This window comes from Plasmodium gonderi (assembly GCF_002157705.1).
Source record: "Plasmodium gonderi DNA, contig: Chr01, whole genome shotgun sequence".
NCBI classification, from domain to species: domain Eukaryota; phylum Apicomplexa; class Aconoidasida; order Haemosporida; family Plasmodiidae; genus Plasmodium; species Plasmodium gonderi.
In genome coordinates, this window is record NW_021628925.1 from 50,340 (window position 1) to 73,650 (window position 23,311).

The 23,311-nt window shown below is 26.7% G+C and overlaps 4 protein-coding genes and 1 non-coding gene across 5 annotated transcripts; 3 read left to right on the forward strand and 2 right to left on the reverse strand.

The window, feature by feature from the left end:
- Nucleotides 1-401: 401 nt before the first annotated feature.
- On the forward strand, nucleotides 402-4,424 carry PGO_010060 (hypothetical protein; the record flags this gene model as incomplete). Its single annotated transcript, XM_028685652.1, has 1 exon — nucleotides 402-4,424. One exon carries the CDS (start codon nucleotides 402-404, stop codon nucleotides 4,422-4,424), a length of 4,023 nt encoding a protein of 1,340 aa, XP_028541453.1.
- A 4,503-nt stretch (nucleotides 4,425-8,927) lies between these two features.
- PGO_010070 (hypothetical protein, conserved) lies at nucleotides 8,928-9,272 on the forward strand (the record flags this gene model as incomplete). Its single annotated transcript, XM_028685653.1, has 1 exon — nucleotides 8,928-9,272. One exon carries the CDS (start codon nucleotides 8,928-8,930, stop codon nucleotides 9,270-9,272), a length of 345 nt encoding a protein of 114 aa, XP_028541454.1.
- A 3,306-nt stretch (nucleotides 9,273-12,578) lies between these two features.
- Nucleotides 12,579-13,044, reverse strand: PGO_010080 (hypothetical protein, conserved; the record flags this gene model as incomplete). The annotated part of the gene is made up of 2 exons (XM_028685654.1): nucleotides 12,579-12,674; nucleotides 12,835-13,044. 2 exons carry the CDS (start codon nucleotides 13,042-13,044, stop codon nucleotides 12,579-12,581), a joined length of 306 nt encoding a protein of 101 aa, XP_028541455.1.
- Nucleotides 13,045-17,869: 4,825 nt separating this feature from the next.
- Nucleotides 17,870-19,771, forward strand: PGO_010090 (chitinase; the record flags this gene model as incomplete). Its single annotated transcript, XM_028685655.1, has 1 exon — nucleotides 17,870-19,771. The coding sequence occupies one exon, from the start codon at nucleotides 17,870-17,872 to the stop codon at nucleotides 19,769-19,771; it is 1,902 nt and encodes a 633-aa protein (XP_028541456.1).
- Nucleotides 19,772-22,825: 3,054 nt separating this feature from the next.
- PGO_010100 lies at nucleotides 22,826-22,899 on the reverse strand. The gene has a single exon. It is a non-coding gene; the product is annotated as a tRNA-Ala (tRNA).
- Between the last annotated feature and the right edge of the window lie 412 nt (nucleotides 22,900-23,311).

The window sequence follows — 23,311 nt, forward strand, 5'->3', positions numbered from 1 at the left end:
ATGGAACGAAGGGAAAATGGCAAGGCGGGAAGTTTATGAAGTTCATTTATTTTAAATGTTACACTTTATTATTTCTTGTGTTGTGTTTGATATTACTAGTAAGGCTTAAAATTATAATTCTCAAAATATGCATGTGCAAATGAGTGTGCATGGTTTTCACTCATGCATAATTCCTATTTTTTTAAAACATTTGTATAATTTATTTTTACCCCTCCATAATATTTTTGCAATTTTATTAAATTTTTCTGTAGGATAGACATACTTATAAACACAACGATATAGTACCCAAGTCACAAATAAGAAATGGATTTGCTCGTATCTTACGTGAGCACCAAACTACGGTGCACCAAAAGGAAAATCGTGTTTGGGAAGAAGAAATAGATGATGACTTAGATGACGATATGGAAGAATATATTGATGACAGAATAAGAAGAAGAAAAGGACGTGACGAAATGGAAGAAGAAATGGATAATAGAAGGGGGAGAAGAAAAGGACGTGACGAAATGGAAGAAGAAATGGATAATAGAATGAGAAGGAGAAAAGGTCGTGACGAAATGGAAGAAGAAATGGATAATAGAATGAAAAGGAGAAAAGGTCGTGACGAAATGGAAGAAGAAATGGATAATAGAATGAGAAGGAGAAAAGGTCGTGACGAAATGGAAGAAGAAATGGATAATAGAATGAAAAGGAGAAAAGGTCGTGACGAAATGGAAGAAGAAATGGATAATAGAATGAAAAGGAGAAAAGGTCGTGATGAAATGGAAGAAGAAGAAATGGATAATAGAAGGGGGAGAAGAAAAGGACGTGATGAAATGGAAGAAGAAATGGATGATAGAATGAGAAGGAGAAAAGGTCGTGACGAAATGGAAGAAGAAATGGATAATAGAATGAGAAGGATAAAAGGACGTGACGAAATGGAAGAAGAAGAAGAAGAAGAAGAAGAAGAAGAAATGGATGAGAGAGTGGATAACATAAAAAAGCTTAGTAAAGTAGAAGAAAAGAAGCATCGTAAAGAAATAGAAAAGAAGCAGCGTGAAGAAAAAGAAAAGAATCATCGTGAAGAAAAAGAAAAGAATCATCGTGAAGATAAAGAAAAGAAGCATCTTAAAGAACTAGAGAAGAAGCATCGTAAAGAAATAGAAAAGTTGCAACGCGAAGAAATGGAAAAGATGCATCGTGAAGAAAAAGAAAAGATGCATATTAAAGAAAAAGAAAAGAAGCATCGTGAAGAAATAGAAAAGAAGCATCTTAAAGAAATAGAAAAAATGCATCGCGAAGAAATGGAAAAGATGCATCGTGATGAAAAAGAAAAGATGCATCGTGAAGAAAAAGAAAAAAAGCATCTTAAAGAACTAGAAAAGAAGCATCTTAAAGAAATAGAAAAGATGCAACGCGAAGAAATGGAAAAGATGCATCGTGAAGAAAAAGAAAAGATGCATATTGAAGAAAAAGAAAAGAAGCATCGTGAAGAAATAGAAAAGAAGCATCTTAAAGAAATAGAAAAAATGCATCGTCAAGAAATGGAAAAGCTGCATCGTGAAGAAAAAGAAAAGATGCATCGTGAAGAAAAAGAAAAGAAGCATCTTAAAGAACTAGAAAAGAAGCGTCTTAAAGAAATAGAAAAGATGCATCGTGAAGAAAAAGGAAAGAAGCATGGTATATGGGGAAGCAGGAAAAAAAATAATGAGGCGAAAGAAAAGAAGCATGGTAGTGTGAGTAGAAAAAAAGTAAGTAAAGAAATAGATGAAATAATATCTAACGTGTGGGGAGGCGGATTAAAACATAGTGACGTAGATCAAATATTAGGTACGATGCGGGGACGAATAAAAGTAGTTGGTGAAAAAGGTGATCTTGTGGATTATGAGACGGAACAAAATAAAGGAAATGATGAGATGGAAGATGACACTAGTGGGACCGGGGGGAGTAATAGAAGACATGGACAAATTGAAGATATGCATGGCAGGAAAGGGAGTAATAGAAGACCTGGACAAATTGAAGATATGCATGGCAGGAAAGGGAGTAATAGAGGACATGTTGAAATGGGAAAAAAGACAGATGAAACAAGTGGGAGTAATCGAGGACTTGGACAAACTGAAGAAGGGAAAGATGAGAGAAATAAACGAAAAAAAGTGCATAGGGAAACACAAGAAGAATTTGGTAAAGAAATTGTCAAAGAAGTTGATCAAGAAATTGAAGAAATGGCCGAAGAAATTAGCGAAGAAATTGGTCAAGAAATTGAAGAAATTGCCGAAGAAATTGGAGAAATTGCCGAAGAAATTGAGGAAATTGGCAAAGAAAATGGCGAGGAAATTGGTCAAGAAATTGAAGAAAGTGGCGAAGCAAATGGCGAAAAGTTTGGCGAAAAATTTGAAGAAATTGGCGAAAAAATTGGCGAAGAAATTGGCAAAAGAATGGGAAAAGAAATGGATGAACAATGTGAAGGAAAGAAGGGTGATCGAAATAGAAGAAGAAGAGGAGGAGATGGAGATGGAGGAGATGGAAGAGGAAGAAGAAGAAATGTTCATGTAGAAAAACATATGTCTGAGATAAGGGGAAATAAGGAATGCGATGTTGAAATAGAAGAAGATATAGATGAACGAAAGCGTAGTAAAAATGAAAATTTTGAAATTGATGTAGAGGGAGGTGACAGAACCCGAAGAAAAAAAAGTGAGGGTGAAGTTCATGAAGATGTACATGATAAAAAAGAGGAAAAGGGGGCGGGTGAAATGAAGAATGTGACAGATAGCAGAAGGGGCAGTATAAACGGAGATGATGAGATAAAAGAACCTACTAGTAATAAAAAAAGTAGAAAAATTGACATAAATGAGGGTGAGCAAATGGATGATACAGAGAGACGCAGAAAAATGCATGAAGAAGTGGAAGAAGATTTTGATCACTCAATTGAAAAAAAAAAAGGGGGTGATGAATTAGAAGAAAATATTGATAATCGAGAGGGAAGTAGAAAGGGAGATGATGAAATTGAAGCAGAAACATATGACAAAAGAAGATTAAGAAAAAGCAGAAAAGTGAAAGATGAAACGGAAGAAAAAAAACATGGCGAATCAGAAGAAGGAGAAGAAGAGGAAGAAGGAGAAGAAGAGGAAGAAGAAGAAGAAGAAGAAGAAGAAGAAGAAGAAGAAGAAGAAGGAGGAGGAGGAGGAAAGAAGCATGGTACGTGGGGAAGCGAGAAAAAAGATGGTAAAAAAAAAGAAAAGAAGCGTAGTACGTGGGGAAGCAAATATAAACATGGTGAAACAGAAGAAACAATGGATAACATGCAGGGAGAAACAAAAGTAGTTGACTCTTATCCTGAAGATGTGGATGGTGGAAAAGGAAAAAAAAAAGGAATTGATAAAATGGACGAAGATATGGTTAAAAAGTTAGGAAGTAAACTGAATGTAAATCGTGATGATGAATTTTATTACAGAGAAGGAGATAGTGAAATGGAAGAAAAAATTTCTGACAAAAGAGAAAGAGAAATGAATTTAAAAGGGTATGAGAAAACGAATAAACGAATTTCAAGTGAACCGATCGAAAATAATGAAGGTGGTGCAATTGATGAAAAAGGGAACGTCAAAACAGGTGAGCGCAGCGTGAATAAAAAGAGCGAAAAAATGAAAGGTCAAATATTAGACAATTCAAAGGGGGAAACGAAGAAAACAAATGGGCAGAATAATATGGAAAAAGGATCCTCAGTAGAACCAACTATTGATCTATTGAAAGAAGACCTTGAACCCGAATTTGTATGTAACTTTCGAAGAGAGCCCTTTTTAAGAAAACCACTAGTTCATTATGTTGATACTGACGTAAATGATACAGAAGCTGAAGATAAAATTGATTGTGATACTTTACGTAATCGTTCCTTGCATTCAGAGTTTATATTAAAAAACTTAGAAACGAATGTACATAAATACCCTTTTTATTCCAAAAATTTTGTTATTCCTATGAATTTGAATGATAGAAAATTGATTAAAATGGTTGATTCATTAGATGAGTTTTCGGATAAGAAAGATGTATTTTATGTATGGAAGCTATATCGTTGGTCTCAGAGAAATAAATATGTTAACATTTTAGATGAACTATGGAATATATATGAAGAATTAAAAGATGAGCATAATTTATATGAAATTTTATTTAAAAGACGATGGAAAAAATGTTATAAGATGTTTATGCATATTACAAAATCTGAAGAAACTTATTTTAATAATGATTTTAAAGCCCTGGTTGAAAATAAAAATACAAAAATGGATGATTTTAAAAATTTCTTTAAGGATAGTTTAAAAAAATCAATGATATTCTTAGAAAACACTGAAGATAAATGCAAAAGTTTTTTAGTTCCAACTCAACTCGGAAACAAAATCGGCAACATTAATATAGCAAGAGGGGTCAATACAAAGACACATTATACCCAAAGGTCGGAATGAAACGAACGCTTTAAGAAATTTACAAGGTCAAACCCATTTTTTAAGGCCCCAGGTTTGTATTCATATGTATACGTCTAATTCACTAGTTGTATGTTATGTTTATATGAATGTGTGAAAGGTACAATTATATTAGACTCCCATCCTTTATATAAAGTTTGTTTTTTTGTTATGTGCTACAATTAATTTATGTATAAGCAATACATGTATGTAAGCATGTGTACACACGTTTCCATGTTTCATTTTATATGTATGCTTTTGTTTTGTTTCCTTTTTTTTTTTTTTAATACAAAATAAAAAGCACATCAAGAACCCCCAATTCTGTGAGAATTTTTTTTAAATGAATGCATTTAATTTTATAAATTTATGTGAGATAAATTAAAAATACTTTGTACGTGATAACTATGATGTCCTTTTATTATTCACAAAAATATTTCACCAGTGGGTATTACGTGTTAGTTTTGTTTGATTATACATTTTAATTTTATTTGTTAATTTTATTTTCTTAATGAAACATGTTCCGCTAAGACATTTTGAAATTATTATTTTATATTTGCTCAATTATGAAAAATTATTTGGAAAGAGCTGAATTCTGAAACCTGTTTTCCTTTGTAAATGCCATAGCATAAAGTATAGCAAAATGCACACCGTGCTTCAGATACGGATTTATTAAAAATAATTCATGGGTTGTGTCATACAGCTTTTAATACATATATATATATATTTTATTATTATATTTATTTTATTTTATTTTTTTTATATATTTATTTATTTTCGCATATAAAAAATTGTTACTTTAACGTGGTATAAAAATTTACATAGTCCCTTTTAAAATATGAAAGGGAAAAAGCTTGCACAATGTTATATTAACGAATACAAGTAAATTAAAATGCTTAATTATATAAACAATCATGATATAGTTTTGATTCTTCTTATAATTTATGAACCTCCTAAAGAACTTAACAAAAGGTTGTTTCTCGTTATTTTAAGACATTAATTATTACACAACTTTTTTTTTTGTTTTTCATTATTCCTCGTTTAAGCTTTTTTCGTAGTTTTCTTTTTTTCCTTTAAAATAATTTGTGAATTATTAAAAAGGTGAGTAAGAAAAAATTCTAAAGAAAATATTTTGCAAACAGAAGCCAAAAAATGGACAAAGATAAGTGTACGCCCCCTTCTTTTTTATTAATAATTTTTTTTAACATTCACAGAACTATAAAAATGTTTAATTAAAGGTATATGCAGTGTGCATCACATCTTTTATGGCATTTTCATTTTCATTATAAAAATATCAACTTAAAAAAATAAAAAATTCAAATTGCTAAAACGAATTTATTACGAAAAAGATGAAATATCCGCTCAATAATAGTAAAAACATTTGATAAGTAAATACCTGTACACAAAAATTTCGATAGATAGTTCTTGAAATTAAGCAAAAAAGAAGACAATACATAATGTATAGGTATATTTTTTTTTTTCCACCGACCTTGCCACGGTTCCATTTTTACATCTTTCTTCTAAATTTCCACTTGTAATATGTGCAATTTATGAAAGAAGACACATGAATATCACAGTTTATTATGCAGGTGAAATGAAATTAAGCAAAGCATAAACCTTCTTCCTGTATTTTAATGTTTCTCTATTTTCATGATGAATCCTATGGATATTCATAAATAATATACATACCACGTATATATGAAATGTAAGCACTTCTCAATAAAGCAATGTTTCAATGGTGTCTGAAAAAATGGGGTAAATTGAACTATAGGATTTTTCCTTCTTATTGCAATTTACCTTACGTGCAATTTTTAAATTAAAATCGTTAACAAAATATAAATCATCACATAATATATTTTATATTTGGTCCTTTTTATAATGCATTATTTTATTATACAATATATCAGGTTTTAATGATTCAAGAAATATATTATTTTTCAATGCATAATATAAATTTATATTTATATAAAAAGGGATAAAAATCTTTTAACAAAATGTTTAATTCTTTGGTATCAAAGTTGCTACTACTTAAATTTGAATAAACGAAAAGAACCTTTTTTAAATGTACTATTACATAAAGTTATATATAATCATATGGAAGGAATAGAATGCAATCATAAAGTTTGATGCTACATGTAATATCCAATTATTATGTATGTATTATACTCTTGTATAATTGCAAAAATACATTTCTTTAGAATGCTATATCAATTAGACAAATAACAATTTTTTATTTTTCTTATTCTAATTATTTAACAGCTTTCACATTGCAATGCCACTCATGAGTGAAAAATATTACTATAGCAGAATAAAAATCAATGTAGTTAATATATATACTTTTGTTTCTTAAAAATTCGACACTCTGGGCTTTTATTTTATTTACTTATTTTTTCTTATGTAAAACATGATTCATATACTTCAGGTGCATAAATTTGCAATAGCAAATATAACTATTTTCTTCACATATATAATACAATTAAAAAACTTTAATGACGATGGGTCATTATTTTTTAAATATTTATTTTTTTTCGTACTACATGTTTTTTTTTGATACGGACACATTTTTTAATGAATTGCATTAACAAAAGTATATAATTTACTACTGCATGTATGTCAATAAAAATACGGCCAAAAAAATATACCTTGGTAATAAAAAAAAAAAAAACACGGAAAAAATGCCTAACAGAAAGGTTAAAATATTACCACTGAGAAAAAAGATAAAAATGATAAATTAAAATTAACAAAAAAAACGAAACTAAAAAAAAAAAAAAAAACATATAAAATAATACTTATTAGTGGAGAAAAAGCTATCTTTTAAATAAATAAAAATAGAAAGTAAATTATAAATTTCTTCTATAGATAAATAAACAGCAGGAAAATATTTTATCATGTATTTTTTTTTAAAAATAAATTTTTATATAATCATCCAAAAAAAAATACATATATATATGGTATCCTATTATATGAATGATATATTTAAATGTACCAAATGATGCATGAGAACACGACCCAATTTTTGGTGCCTTTTCATTTAGTGCAGCACATCGACGAGTAGTTTAACAATTTCTATGCTATATTGTTTAACATAGAACTATAATTTTATTATACTATAAAAAGAAAAATAACATATGTAAAATATATTATATTATATATATATAATAGAGAAAATTCCAGGTATTATGTCCATTTTATATAACTGTATTTTCTGAATGTTCTAAATGTTTTTTTTTTTTTTTTGGGATATTATAATTTAACAAGTTTTCAAAGAAAAATACTCATTATAAAAGAAAAAACTAAAAAAGATAATTCTTAATTTTACCATAGATACAATTTTTATAAACGTTTTTAAATCTACGATAATTAAAACCATGCACTTCTTTTATTAAATATTGAAACGTTCAAATTCTAAAATTAAATTATAATTTTTTTTTTTTATTGATATTGGTGTATTTTATTCCTATTTTTTTTTTTTTTTTTTAACTATTCTAATATGAGGAAAACATCATTATTGCAATTTTAAAATACACTTATTCAGAAAAAGAAATAAATATATTTTTTTAATTTTTCTAAAAAAAATTGAAATAGTAAAAAATTTACGCACTTTTTTTTTATTTTATTTTTTTTTTTTATTTTTACAAAATTTTATATTATGTAAATTTATTAGAACAAAAATAAATTTTTAATTTCTTGAAATATTAAATTATTCTTTAAAGTATTCTATACAGTAAAACACTCTATGCGCGAATTTTAATTTTTGATAAATTTATATCTCAAGTTTACTATAAATTTTTTAGAACTTTTGTTATTAAAATATAAATCTCATTACCGAAGTAATTAAAAAAAAGAAAAAAAAAAAAAGAACTTTTAGCTGTAATGCCGATTTATTAATGCAATTATTCTTTGAAAACATATTTACATAATAAATGTCTAATATTAACTTACATATAACTATATTGTGACATCCATTTTACAGTTAAGAGATACTCAGAATTTTATAAAGACCAGACAATTGGTTTATTCGTATTCCTTTCGAAAAGGTATGACAATATTTTTGTCATATACAATATATATTATTTGTGCATATATACTCATAACCATCACATATCGCGTTCCTTGTATTCATTTATGCCCACTTTTGCCTTTATGAAAAAGAGAGCAAATGCATGAACGGAATATGTTTTTGTAAAATTTATTTTGGGTTCATTCCATTAGCATGTACGTGTCATACATATAAAAGTACTTTTAAAACCAGGTATAACATTTTTACATGTTATATAGAGAGTACCACTTATATTATGTACATATGAATATAAAGTATACATGTTTCCATTACCCTTTTTCTCCTCTTGTGCTTATCCCCAGCATTCAAGATAGCGTAAAAGAAATAGTGATAAAAGAATCATCAGTCATTCTACTGAATATACTATTCAGAATAAAAATATAAAATTTAAATATAAAACGAGTTATTAGTAAATTTTTTTTTTATTTTTAATAATACAGTAACCGAAAATGTATCCAAAAAAGAATTTTGATAAACCTGACCCAACTTCTCCATATGCACGTCAATATGAAGAGTCAGAAGAGCAGAGACAAGCTTATGGAGCATCCGCCAATCCAACCATGATAAATCTTACTGGAAACCAAGACCAACGATTAAACATACTAAATCAACTTGGAATAAGCAACAGGAATGTAATGCAATTTTTAATAAATATGTTTATTTATGTTGCTGCCATATTAGTCAGTTTAAAAGCATGGGATTACATGTCATACAACAAATGTGATTATTACAAAGACTTATTATTAAGAATTGTAAGATATCAATCACATATGAAGGATGGTAAAATGATGTAAGCTACAAATAGATATATAGCATAAACCCATTTAAGATTAATAAAAAATGCAAAACGATGGACGACAATAGATGAACAATTTGATACATTATGAAATAGCTGTATGTTATGGTGTCCTAATCGTTAAAAAAAAAAAAATGATAACAATAAATAAACAAATGAATGAATAAATAAATAAAATGGTATGAAATGAAACATATCCAAAAAAACGAACACAGAAAAGCGTTACAGCAATTTATTTTGAGGTTCTTTACATTTCACATATGTATATCTACATTGTATTATTTTATTTATATATATATATTTGTATACATAATTAACTCCCACACCGTTCCATCCATTGTGAATTTTTTTTCCATCATTTAACACGTATTTAATATGTATATTTTTTTGTACAGTGTAACATATATAATCATATACCTTTTTTACCTAATAGTAATATGTTTTGTACTTATATTTATATATATATATATATATATATATATATATATATATATATATATATATATATGTATTATTTCCTCCTCCCCCCCCCATTCCTTTTTAATTAAAATTTACATTGCCATGTAATTAAGTAAATATTGTATACATATATATATGTATATGCATATTTATGTGTACATTAATATTTATATAAATTATTGTTTCTTCAAATAAATATTCCTATGTTTTAGAAAATGACATGTCTGCACGAAGTGATTTATGAACATTGTGCCTTTCTATATTCCCCAAAGAAATAATTATTTTTATGTAGTATATTTTATATTTTAAAGTGATAATAATTTCTCAGTGATGTAATGAGTCAATAAGAAAAACTTTCAAATGAAATTTTGTTATTAAATTTACCAATTTTGTACCATGTATATTACTTTTGGCCACAACAACTAAAACTCTCCGAGTGTCTTTTTTAAAAATCAAAATATCTAAAAAAACATAAAAAAAATTTGCACCTATACAAGTGATTTGGTTTCCTTGTTCGATTTATTTTTTGCTTATGCTACGTGGGAATATAAAGAGAAAAAAAAACTTACTTTTGAGGTAAAAAAATTTATGCCCCCACCAAAATGATATATCAGGCATTAGCATATTTTTTTGTTACAACAGTGCCATCTAAGTAACTAAATTTTATCCAGCAAAAAGCCAGCTTATAATTTCATTGTTCTCTATTTCTTCCACATATACGAGAAAGTTTTTTTTAGTAATCACATTAGATTGATACAACTATTCTCTACATCTATGACGTTCAAGTGTTTCTATTAAGTTTTTCTTTACTATCTTTTACATTTTTTTTTAAATGTGTGCTCACATTTCGTAGTATAAATGCATGTTCCGTTTGTTCTTACCTCTCCAAAATGTTATAAATTCTTATAAGAATAGATAAATAAGAATTACCATTTTATGTCTCACCATGGTCATATTATAAAATTTCTCCATTATTTAAATGTTCTTTTGCTTTTTTCATTTGATGTGTTTAATTCTTTCTATTGTTAACATTATATATAAATCATACATTATGCCTGCTAAAAGAGTAACCAAAGTGTAAAATCTCACAAAACTAATGTTTTTTTATTTTCCAAAATTATAATGTATGGCACAATAGCCTCAATAATGGCAAACATAAGAAACTATATTAATTGTTGTATCCAGTTCCTTTTTTTTTTTTCTTTTTACTTCTTCGAAAAAATAACGAAAGAGTTAATTTAATATTAGTGTAAATTATATGCCATGGTATAAAACTCATTCCCAATCTTGAAAAAGCACAACATAAAATAATAAATACAAGAAGAAATAAGAAATCGATAATTTTATATTTCTACATTTTTAAATTTTGTTTCTAAACATTATGTTTTAACATTACACGAGGAATAAATTTTTTTTTTTTTTCATGTTATTTTTCTTCAAAACAATTCTTTAATGCCTTTTTTTTTAATAAAACATGGATATATAATCATTGTCTCTAAGTTAAAAACGTTAGTAAGAAGACATTTTACAACGTCATTTCATTAGACCAATAAAGCGTAATGAGCGAATAAAAAAACAAAGTTTGATATTCTATTATATGTCTTATAGACACAAAATTAGCAAAACAAATGATCAAACGCTGGAACAGTTCGCTCACACAAATATATTGCAATATAACATTATAACAGGAAGTTTAATATTGGCCTGAATAAAAGAAAGGAAACGTGCTAAGAACAAACTTAGTGTACAAACAAGTGTTGCATATATATAGGGTAGTGGTGTAGCACATACTAACATTTAGTAGAAGTACTTTCACTTGAATGTAGTAAATGTTCAGAACTATATATAATTACAATATATTTTTTGTGAAATAAACATTAATTATTCAGCAAGGATACAAAAAAAAAAGTTGTTCACCACCTGATATACAATAATTTCAACATGTGCATAATGGTGACAATCTCAAAAGAAAATTTTTTTTTTCATTCTTTTTTATCAAGTAAAAAGGACAACTAATTTGTACGTTTAGAAAAAGTAATGTATAGTTGACGAATACCCTTTCAATTTTTCGTATTATATTAATAGAAATTTTTTTTCATTCTACTTTCTGAATAAGGGCTATTCAAGTATATATATATATATACACTTATGTGTGTATAATTAAGCTTTACTTCGTACAAAAGTACAAATTTAGTTATAATAAAATTTTATTTTAACATTTTATGCTCTGATTCATTTATCTTCGAGATATCAATATAAAGTTTAACACAAACAATATTGTAATGTATGTAAAAAATACGTATGATTCTTTTTTTTTTTTTTTTTTTTTTTTTGGTTTAGCTAATAAAGAAAAAAAAAACAAAAAATTCTTTAAAATGTGATATACATGATGTAACATTTTCATCGAAAAAAAAAAGAAAAATATTAATTTTTTTATTTTAAAAAAAGTATAACATTATAATAAATTAATTCATAACATAAATTTTAACTAAAATACAGGGGGTTCCTATGCATTAAAAAGACAACACCCTTACGAAACAGGGTTTTATTATATGTTACATATTCCTATGTAAGTAAAAATATACATATAATACTTCTCACGTTTCAAAAATTTATATGAATGGATAATAAGACAAGGGTATATAATGTATAACATATACATATACATGGGTAGGGGCACGCATAAAAACTTCTAATACTGCTCTTCAGGCAAAGGGTTACAATAGAGGTACGTCTAAAATACAAGTTGTATATTCCCCTTTAGTTATTTAATCATCAAACAACTATATATATTACCGATATGTTTTTTCTCTTTTATAATATTTTATGTCTTCCATTTTTTTTCCTAACGTTGCATTTGCCCTTCATAAGTTTCACGATATGGCATTTGATTTGGTGTGGTGACATATGCAAAAGAGTCATTACTTCCTACAGTATTTACCTGTAATATGTAAAGCAGGAAAAGTGGGATGATATTATGAACCAAAAACTGCCTAAGTAGATGCCAAGTGGACAGTCCAAAGGAAACCCTCTCAATGATCAATCTTACAAAACATTAGCTGTTTTTAAAAAGTGTGTGTTATGTGAATACAATAACTTACCTTATTCTTGTATCTACGAGTATAGTATAGCATTATATAAAACATTAGGATACCAACAAAGACACCTTGCAAAAATCGGGGATCCGTAAAAAACCAGGTATCTCTACTATGTTGACTATACGCTCCAAGAGCAGACCTTATTATATTTGCATCATTGTTCGGTGCTGGGGTATTGGAGCTACCCGTTAATTTAAACATACTCAAAACCATTTTTATTTTTTATGATTATATTTTCTTGTGCTCGTAATTTAAAACAGTCTTGAAATGAAAAAAATATTCCTAAATTTTAAAAGGTTCAGAAAATATGACATTTATATAATGACGACACAATAACATAACAGCAGAAATTAACCAATATAATTGTGAATAATATAAAAGTTAAAAATTGAAACACGAAAAAGAGAACTTTTAAAAAATTCCTCCTTTATTTTTTTCCTTTCAATAACTTCAGCAGTGAAATGTACATAAATATGCAAATAACGTATATATAAAAACAAAACAAAATAAAAATAGCTATACCTATTTTATATGTACGTTAGAAAGTAATAGATATGAAAAATCTGTTAATTTCTGTTAACTCTCCTTTTCATGTCTTCATTTATATGTTTATAAAATCACTCTATGTAATAATTATTTACATATATATATATTTTTTTTTTTTTTAAATACAATTTCTAGTATATACTTAAAGGTGCAAATGTTTTATATATCAAGAAAAAAAAATGAGGAATAATTTTTCTGGAAAAAATTAAAATATCCTAATTTAGTATAAATATACATTTAAAATTTTCTGTTTGCTATGATTTCAAAATAAATTTATAAAATAAGTTTTTAATTTACCACATAAATTTAAATATAATGGTATCTGCAAGCATTGTAGAAATTCTGGAGCGTTTTCATTTAATATTTTTACAGTAAAAAATATAATTAAAAATTTCAGTAAATAAATCCATTTACGCATGCACATAACATTTTCTTCCTTCCAAGTGCATACATGTTTGAGGTAAAATATACATTATAAAATGAACCGTGGTAATATTGTATATGTATATATACATTAGGATAATGTAATAGGGGGGGATAAAATCCTGTTATTTTAAATAAAACTTTAAAATAATTGTTATTACCTCGTTTTTTTTTTTAACTTTTTTTTTATCCAGTTCAGGAATTTTCTTTAGAAAAAATAAAATAAAATTATTTTTTCTAATTAACAAATTGTAAAATTCCTTCATCGATAAAACAATAGCAACATTGCATAAAAAAATAAACTAAATATGTTTGGAAACTATCCAAAACTACAAAATGGATCATTTTTATTTTTTTAAATATTTATTTTATAATCTGTTCTATTTAAAAAAGAATATGTTTTCTCTATTTATTTTTTTGTCCTATAAAAATTAGCAGTTGTTTAGTATCATTTTAACATTTTCTATTTATAATCTAAAAAAGGGGTAATAACTTTTTGTAAATTTTCTATGAAAATTTTCGTGATAATCCTCATACTCGACGGAAATTGTTTATCTTTTTTACAAATTAAATACAGTTTGCATAAAAACATTCAATTGAACTAATTTGTTTCCTTTTTGTTTGCCATTTTTTAAAGAACTCAAAATTTGTAAAACTCAAAAGTTTTATTTTCAAAAAACAGTGTTTCGTATATATTATAAAATTCTCTTTTTTATACTTATTTATGTCAAAATAAGTAAAATGTATATATAAATACATTTTCCTAGAAAGTAAATTTTAAATTGGCCTTTTCCTTTTTGTCCTATATGTTTAGAAATTTAAAAGACATTTACATTTATATATATTTTTATAAAGATTAGACGTAATGTCCATTATAATACCCTGTTTGAAAATTTGACATGAATATTTTTTCGTGGACACCGGAGATAGTGCACAAATCCTGCTTCTTTTTTTTGCTTTCCCTAACTTTAGATTTTAAAGACAAGATGGGGGGAAATATTTTGTAAATGATATAGAATGTATAATTCTATTTAATCACAAGTTCTATTAAAATGTAAAAAACAATAACCATATAAAATGTTCAACATATATAATAATAATAATGTAGTACTATTTTGTTTATCAGGGATTTATACTGATAAGTGTGGGATATATAATTTTGTGAGAATCACCTTTTACACTTTATTCATGACTTTATTCATCCATTTACTAGTTTATTTATTGTTCTTGTTGCATTGTATTTTTAAGTTAAAATAGCTCTTTTATGTGTAAATATTTAATAGCCGCTTTAAATGTATTTAGCGACCCACCAATATGTAAATATACATGTAAACCTTTATTTTCCTAATTTTGTTTACATTTAGTGCACACCTTCTAAATACCTTTTATTCATGATAAAACAGGAATTATTGTAAAGTTTACTATTGTAAATCCAAAAAAAATACATTAATCCTAACCCTCCCCCCTCCAATACATAAGACATTTTTAATATTTTTATTTTTCATAAATTAATTAATATATATTTATGTTACAAAAAAATGTGCCTTTAAAAATTATATATATTTTTTATGTCCTATTGATGATCAAATCTTTTTTTTTCATTTTGTTCGTTTTTCTCATTTGTCTTATTTGCAAGATTAGTCTGGTTTTGTGATTTTGTTCATTTGAGAATCATTTGATTCATATTTTCCGTGTTCCCTTAAAACACATTTTTTATCAAATGAAATACATTTATGCATTACCACATTTTTATGGTAATAACAGCAACAAAAACAAAATTCCTTGTCTATTCCAACTACCCCCTCGGCACATGCTGCTACAGTTTTTGTTGTTACAAAATTGTTTTTTTCGAAATAACCATTTATGTAAGGTTTTTAATTTTCGATGAATATATAAGCAACAAAGATTCTTCCTCCCCCATATTCAATTTTTTATAATGTAAAAAATACACAAATACATTAAAAAATATTAAAATAGTAATATAAAATAGAAGACAAGCAACTCTGTAAAAATTACTAATGATTTTAATCTTTTTTTACAATTCTAAGCCTTTTAAAATTATTAAATATATGCTTTTTTTTTTTTTTTTCATATCCATAACCTTATAAAGCTAAAAGAATTTGTCCCTCTGACGCCTTTCAAAAGCTTTCTTCCTAATAATAATGGCATCAAATGAAATTCACCATGTTAAATTATAAAACTACATATATATATCATATAGCTTACACTGTCTCATGTCTTATAACTTATTTTATTATATATAGAAAAAAAAAAAATAAAGGTTTTATGTAGGGAGATGTTCATATTTTTATCAAAAATAAAAGCTTTAAGTTTGCACCACTGATGAAAAGTAGTCTATCAATTTTATTTTTTCAAAATGATTTAGGAAATATTCTCATTTTTAAACAAACCAAATTGAGGGATGTTTAGAATTTTTTTTTTTTTTTTACACAAATTAAATATCAATTGAATATACATTATCATCATTTTTGCTAATCAATGTAACAGTCTAATCTCACCTAAAAACAAAAAATAACAAATACTCTTTTCTTCACATCTGCTATTCCTCGAAATGTGTTCTTTTTATTTTTTACATGACAAAGAATATTACTTAATGCTTCACTCATTTCATATTATAACGATGCACAATTCTTTGTTGTCAATCGTAAATAATGTAAAAAAAAAACAAAACAAATGAAGCTTTATATTACTCCGTGCATTGTAATCATTGTTAAAAGTGAAAATAATAAAATAGTTATTTTTAGATTACTTTTGCTGCATGTTTAATTTTGGCAGATAAACAACATTTGAGTATTTTGAATGATAAATTTCACTACTAAATATATTATTTACTCTAATCAGGTATTTTATTAATGAATTTTAATTTTTTCAGTTTTTTAATATGCATGCATAATTTTAATCTACATGCACACTATTTTTTTTGCGCACATTTGTTGTCATCATGCTTGTATCTTTCTGAATGGAACATGTGCACAGATGAGAAAACACAGAGTTGCACAGTTAATTGTATACTTTTCTAAAAAAAAAATAAAATTACATGATTATATTATTATAGAAAAATACACTAATTTGACTTGTTACATATAATTCCTAACTCTATAGGCGTTAAGACACACTTATACATACAAAGAATTTAATGGCATAATGAACATCTAACACCATACTACAATATATTTAAATTGGAAATGATTACTTGCTATGTCATGTATCAACTTATTTTACAGCTAGGTAAATCCTCTTTACTCTTAATATCGTTTTAGGTTTTTATAAAAAATTAAAGCTCTATCTATATGCAGTGTATTCTCACCATTATTAATAATTAGCTATCTCTCACATAAATTTTTTTTTTTTTTTGAATGTGAGTCTAGCTTTTTTTTCATCATGTAGCTGTACATGGCTGTTATGTATTTTTTTTTTTTTTTTTTAATATACGTCTAGCCTTTTTTTTCCATATGTAGCTGTACGCTATTCCCATGTTTTTTTTTTTTTTTTTTTTTAATATACGTCTAGCCTTTTTTTTCCATATGTAGCTATACGCTATTCCCATGCGTTTTTTTTTTTTTTTTTTTTTTTTAATACATGTCTATCCTTTTTTCACCATGTGTAACTGGTACGGACTACTATGTTAATATAGCTACTTTTTTTTTTTAAATATAACTTTTTTTAGTTGTAAAAAATTTGTTCTTGTTATTGTAGCTAGATAAATTAGTGAATATTTAAAAGTTGCTATTTTTACATTTTTCTTTTAATTTAATTTTTATGAATTTATTTACTTTATTTTAATCTAATTGTTTTTTATTTTTGTTAACTTCTTTTTATTCTAAGTTCTTAATTTTTCTTTTTTGTCCTTACATATTTTTTATTTTTTCAACATTTTTGTTCTTTAACGATTCCTATTTTTTCCACATTTTTTTGTTTTTTTCAGCATTCTCAACTTTTCCTCTTTTTTTTTTGTCTTTACATTTTTTTAATCTTTTTTTTCCATCTTCCTCTTTAATTCTTCTATTTACGTAACATTTTCATTTACATATATTACACTTTGAAAAAAATGAATTCTTTTAAGTCCCTTTTTTTAGTAATCACTTTGATGCTGTACTGTGTCCACTCCCTAAGCCTTAAGGGTAGCAATAACAGAGGAGGCAATCACCTACTAAATGTATCTTTGGATGGAAAAAGTAATGTACAATTAATAAAATCACACAGTCATTCAGCCTACTCTGGATCCTACACGGATCATTCAAAAAAATTCATTTGTGAATGTAGGTATATAGACAATGATGGCACTGATGGAGGAAGTGGCACTGGGGGAGGAAACGAAACTGAGGGAGGAAACGAAACTGAGGGTGAAAACGGCAGTGGAAATGGAAACGAAACGGAGGATGGAAGCGGTAACGGGGGTGGAAATGACAATGGGAATGGAAGCCAAACGGAAGGAGAAAGTGGAGCAGTTGATAACCATGATAGAAAACCTCCAAGAGTAATCTTAGAGGAATATAAAAAAAGAAAACAAGGTATAATTGCAGGATATTATGGCTCATGGAATAGTCAAGGTGATAGAGGAAAGCAGATGACTGATTCTAACCCAATGGTATCAATACTTTACATTGCTTTTGCTCGTATAAATATGTTTTATGATGTATCTAGACCATTCAACGGAAAACAGAAATTTTTGTTAAAGAAACATGGATTAGAATATGAAACTTATGGTGTGATGTTAAACGAAATCAGACGTATAAGGAAAGCTCGCCCAGACATTATCTTAATTCTATCATTAGGAGGAGAAACATATATGATAGATATAACAAAAGATATTGATTATGTAGAACAGATAGTTAAGCTTGTAAAAGATTTTGATTTAGATGGTGTAGATATTGATTGGGAACCACATGGCAGCTTTAACAATTTAAACGAACTAGATTTCTCAAATTACTATATTAAATTAATTAACGTAATAAGAAGTAGCATCCCGGAAGAAAAAGTAATTTCCATATCTGGATCATCTAATGCGGCATTATCGTGTGTATCAGTAAATGAAACATTTTGTAAAGACAATGATTCACCATATAACACTAACTTTCTATCTCAACAAATGGGTAAAAACGAAGAATTATATAAAGCATCAACCATGTTGTCTACAGGAACATTTGTCAATATTTTTAATACAGCAAAGGAAAAAATTGATCTTGTATTTATTCAGACATACAATTTAGAAACAACAAACCCAAGCATAATGGTAGATATGTATTTATCCCATCTATATTTTGGATTAAAATATAATATCACTGTATTGTTAGGATTTTCATTAGAGCACAATAGAGGTGGATTTAGTCCAGATGACAAAGCATTATTAGAATTAGTATCGAAAACGATTCATGATGAAAATCACAAACACAATAGGGCTGATGGAGTAGGAATATGGCATCTGTTTATGAAAGAACAATTGCCAGGAGGGTCATATGATATAGATGCATTTGTTACAAATGTTTGGAAACATTTAAACCCGCAAGTCCAACAACCCAAGGATATAGTCATAACTCATAATCCAGATGACTGTAACAGTATAGATGAATATGTCTCTGGACTCGTTATCCCCAAAGCAGGAGTATACTATAAGCATAATGGTGCCATATGGAAAACTAGGTCATATTCAACTCGCGCTCCTGGTGTTGATAGATACGAATGGGACTTGGTCAAAATATGTTACGAAAAAGCATGTAACGGAAAAGCAGCTCATTACTTTAACACTGATTATCAAAATGGATCCATCGTTATTTGGAAAGGAGAAGCCTATACTATAAAATGGTGGCAAGCAGGACCTCCAGAAGGCGCATCATTAGAGTCATATGAAAAATTGGAAGCCTCAGCATGTCCCGGACTGATGGAATGGAATAAAGAGCACCCCCATAAGCCAATTGAAGAAGACATCCCCTATGAACAAGAGGAAGATTAAATCTTGCGGTCTGTGCTGTCGTCGTATAGGTGTGTACTACATTCATGTACTTGCAAATATACTAATATTAATACAACTGTGTACTTATTTGCTGCAAGGGGAGAAAACTTAGAGGAGATCAAATATATTCACATAGCTAATATAATATAGACAAATATTGTGGGTGATATATGGTTGTACCCAATTCACTCCCCCTTTTAGTACAAGCACCAAATATAAAGAAAAAAAAAAAAAAAAAAAAATCTATTTACAATTTTTTTCAAGCACAATTAATATTTCCTTAAAAGTCCTAATAGTATTTTTAACACAAAAACATGCGGCATCTATAGGTAACGTGTGTTCATAGAATCAGATCCACGAAAACCATTCCTTTATTATCTTATAACATTTTTTTTTTTGTTTTTGTATATCACTTTATAGAGTGTTATAGTTTTTTGTTTTATGTTTTTAGCTTTAAGTTTATATTTTATGCTGTTCCTTTTTTTTTTTTTTTGTATTTTTATATAACTTTATAAAGCGTTATAGCTTTTTGTTTTATGTTTTTAGCTATTAAGCTTGTGCTTTATGCTATTTTTTTTTTTTTTTTCTGTTTTTATTAATGAACCATACACTCTAAAACGAATTATAAAAATATTGGTATCTCACTATGTAGAAGTTCAATAAAAAGAATACGACAATATACTAAATACAATTGAAAATATATTCATAAATGTATCTTGAAATGTATATGTATGTACACAAATTTCTATTTCCAAACCACTTTTTGCTAGTAAATACTTCGAAAGAAAGGTGCTTATTAACAATTCATACTAAAACCTTCTTATTGTTAAACTATATGAGGCAAGTTAATGAATATGCATAAAATTTAAAAAAAATAGTCAAATGTAGAAGTGAATACTTTTCTCTGTGTGACATAAATATAGAATCATGCATATTTCGCAAGTCTGGCAATGTTGCGCATCTTCCTCGTTTTCATTAACATTGACCTCACATTTTCATAACATGTGTGCTAAAGTAGAGGAAAAAATACACACAGATATGCATGTAATATATTTATTTATTTCACCTGAAAAATAAGACATATAAAAAATATAACTTCCTAATTTATTTTAAAATTTCTTTGTTTTTGTTATAATCTCACATGTTACATCCAAGTGTCTGTGAAAAGTTCTTTTTCTTTTCTTTTTTTTTTACCATTTGAACCTTCTATATGTAAGTTGTAGAATTACATTTGTTAAAAATGTGTTTATATTTTTTTTTAGAATAATTTTTTTAATAAAAATAACATATACAATAGGTGTCTTGTGCGTAAAAAGGGAAAATTAGGACAAAAGTTATCTTTTGACTACCGTGCTGTTGCATGTAGAACGTTTTTACTCAGGTAATAATGAAATGTAAAAATAAAAGAATATGAAAAACAGAAAAAAACTATTAAGATTAATATAATCGTAAAAAGGATTAACATTAATATTATTCAAAACGTTTTCTAAATTTTCCTTCTCACTTTATAATGCTTTTACTGTAGAGCCATTCAACAACTTCTAGTTTCTTAAATTCATCTGTTCCATTTTTTATTTTTAAAAAAAGATAAAATTAAAAAAAAACAACCTTAATTATTTTCGTCTCCCTGATTCATGTAACTTACGCTTTTTTGTTCCAAATTGCCTAAATATTATTAATAAAAAAAGGGGGTAGAAAAACTGCTACCTCTAAAAATTTTGTGCTTTCACGGATGCTCTTTTAAAATGTCATTAGAACTGAACGGAAGTGTTCTCATAAATTTCTCATGAAATCCCACTTAAGACACTATAAATATTGAAACGATCAATTGTCAATATATTTTCCTAACCTAATAAAGGTCCGTTTATCACTGCACTAAGGATTCTACTTGTTCGATCCATATGAAACCATTGCAGTAACCATAATTCTCATTTTTAGACCATTATTTCAACATTCATTTTAAGAAATATATATCATATTATTTTGTGATGGAATCTAACTTTTATAATAAAGCTTTACAATTGATAAACTAAAATTTTGAAAGGGTAAAAATATAAGTTGTAGCAGAACTAATCTACCAATTTGTACAAAAAAAAAAAAAAAAGATGAAAAAAAAAATTTACTCATTGAGAGACACAGCTCGTAAGAGTTATCTGACCACAAGTCTAGTAACATTTTTATCATGGTTTGATAAACAGAATTAAATAAAAAAGGATTCTTAGTACCTTTATAAAAAAAAAAAAAAGGTAGTAAATTAAGCTCTATTTTCTCTTCACCCTTTATCAATCCTTATTTTGCTATATACACGAAAATTGTTTTTTTTTTTTTTTTTTTAATAAGCCCAAAACTACTGGCGTTCTTGAGACTAAAATAGAGACGAGGAAAAATAAATGAATAAAAAGTTCATATAATCTTCTTAATGTATGTGTTTCCATATCTGGGAAAATCCAAAAAAAATGTTTACCATCATAAAAAAAAAAAAACAAAAAAAGAAACAAATCTTTTTGAATAATTTTCAGGCATAATAAGAACACTTTTCCGTCCTTATACAATTTAAAAAATTTACTTCTTTTTCCATTGTTCATACGTGCATTCATTTAAATCCTATTAAAACAATTTTAGTAAATATAAAAAGAATAAAATAAGCATTTATGGCTTCAAATTTTAATTCATTTAAATATTTTTAAGAATTTTACAACTCTCTATTACATAAAAAATGTGAATCCTTTTGCTCACTTAAATTTAATTACTCAAAGCTCAAGGGATAAAAAATAATTTTAAATATATAATTTCACACTTGTGAATAATATAGCATAAAAATTTTCATTATCTTGCTCATGATTTCCATAAGTAAAATAAAATTTGCTTCTTAAGAATTACTTATAATATTTATAATTCATAATATTAATTATTCTTTCATCCATTTATGCAATACGTCATGATATTTTAAAATATATAAAAACAGAATATTAAACTACTACTCAAATAAATTATAATTTTCTCCCCTATCAATAATTAATATTACAATATTCATAATTAAATTTACTAAAAGTTTGGACGACCGGGGCATCGATCCCCGTACCTCTCGCATGCTAAGCGAGCGCTCTACCACTTGAGCTAGTCGCCCTTAACAAAAACTATCTACATGCAAAGTTAACGAGTAAATTGTTTATTGGTATATATAGTTTCAGAAAATATTATGCGCATTCATATTTTCATACAAAAAAAAACGTAGATCCCTGCCTAACAAAAATTTATACGTTCTCTACACTATAAGAGTACAAAAATATTCACAAATGATGATCCAACTTTGTGCTTCTTAAGCAGAAGCGAATTCGAGTTTAAGCATCTATAAGAAATATAAAAATTTTAAATATATTTTCATAAGTAAAAAAGAAAAAGTATTAGGCATTTATTATATTTTTAAAATATGTTTTCATTTATAATTGTATTTTAGGAAAAAAATAGCTTTCGCATGAATGCTGCTAAGATTAAAAAAAGAAAAATTCACATTTAATTATAAGAATCTTGTAGCATCAT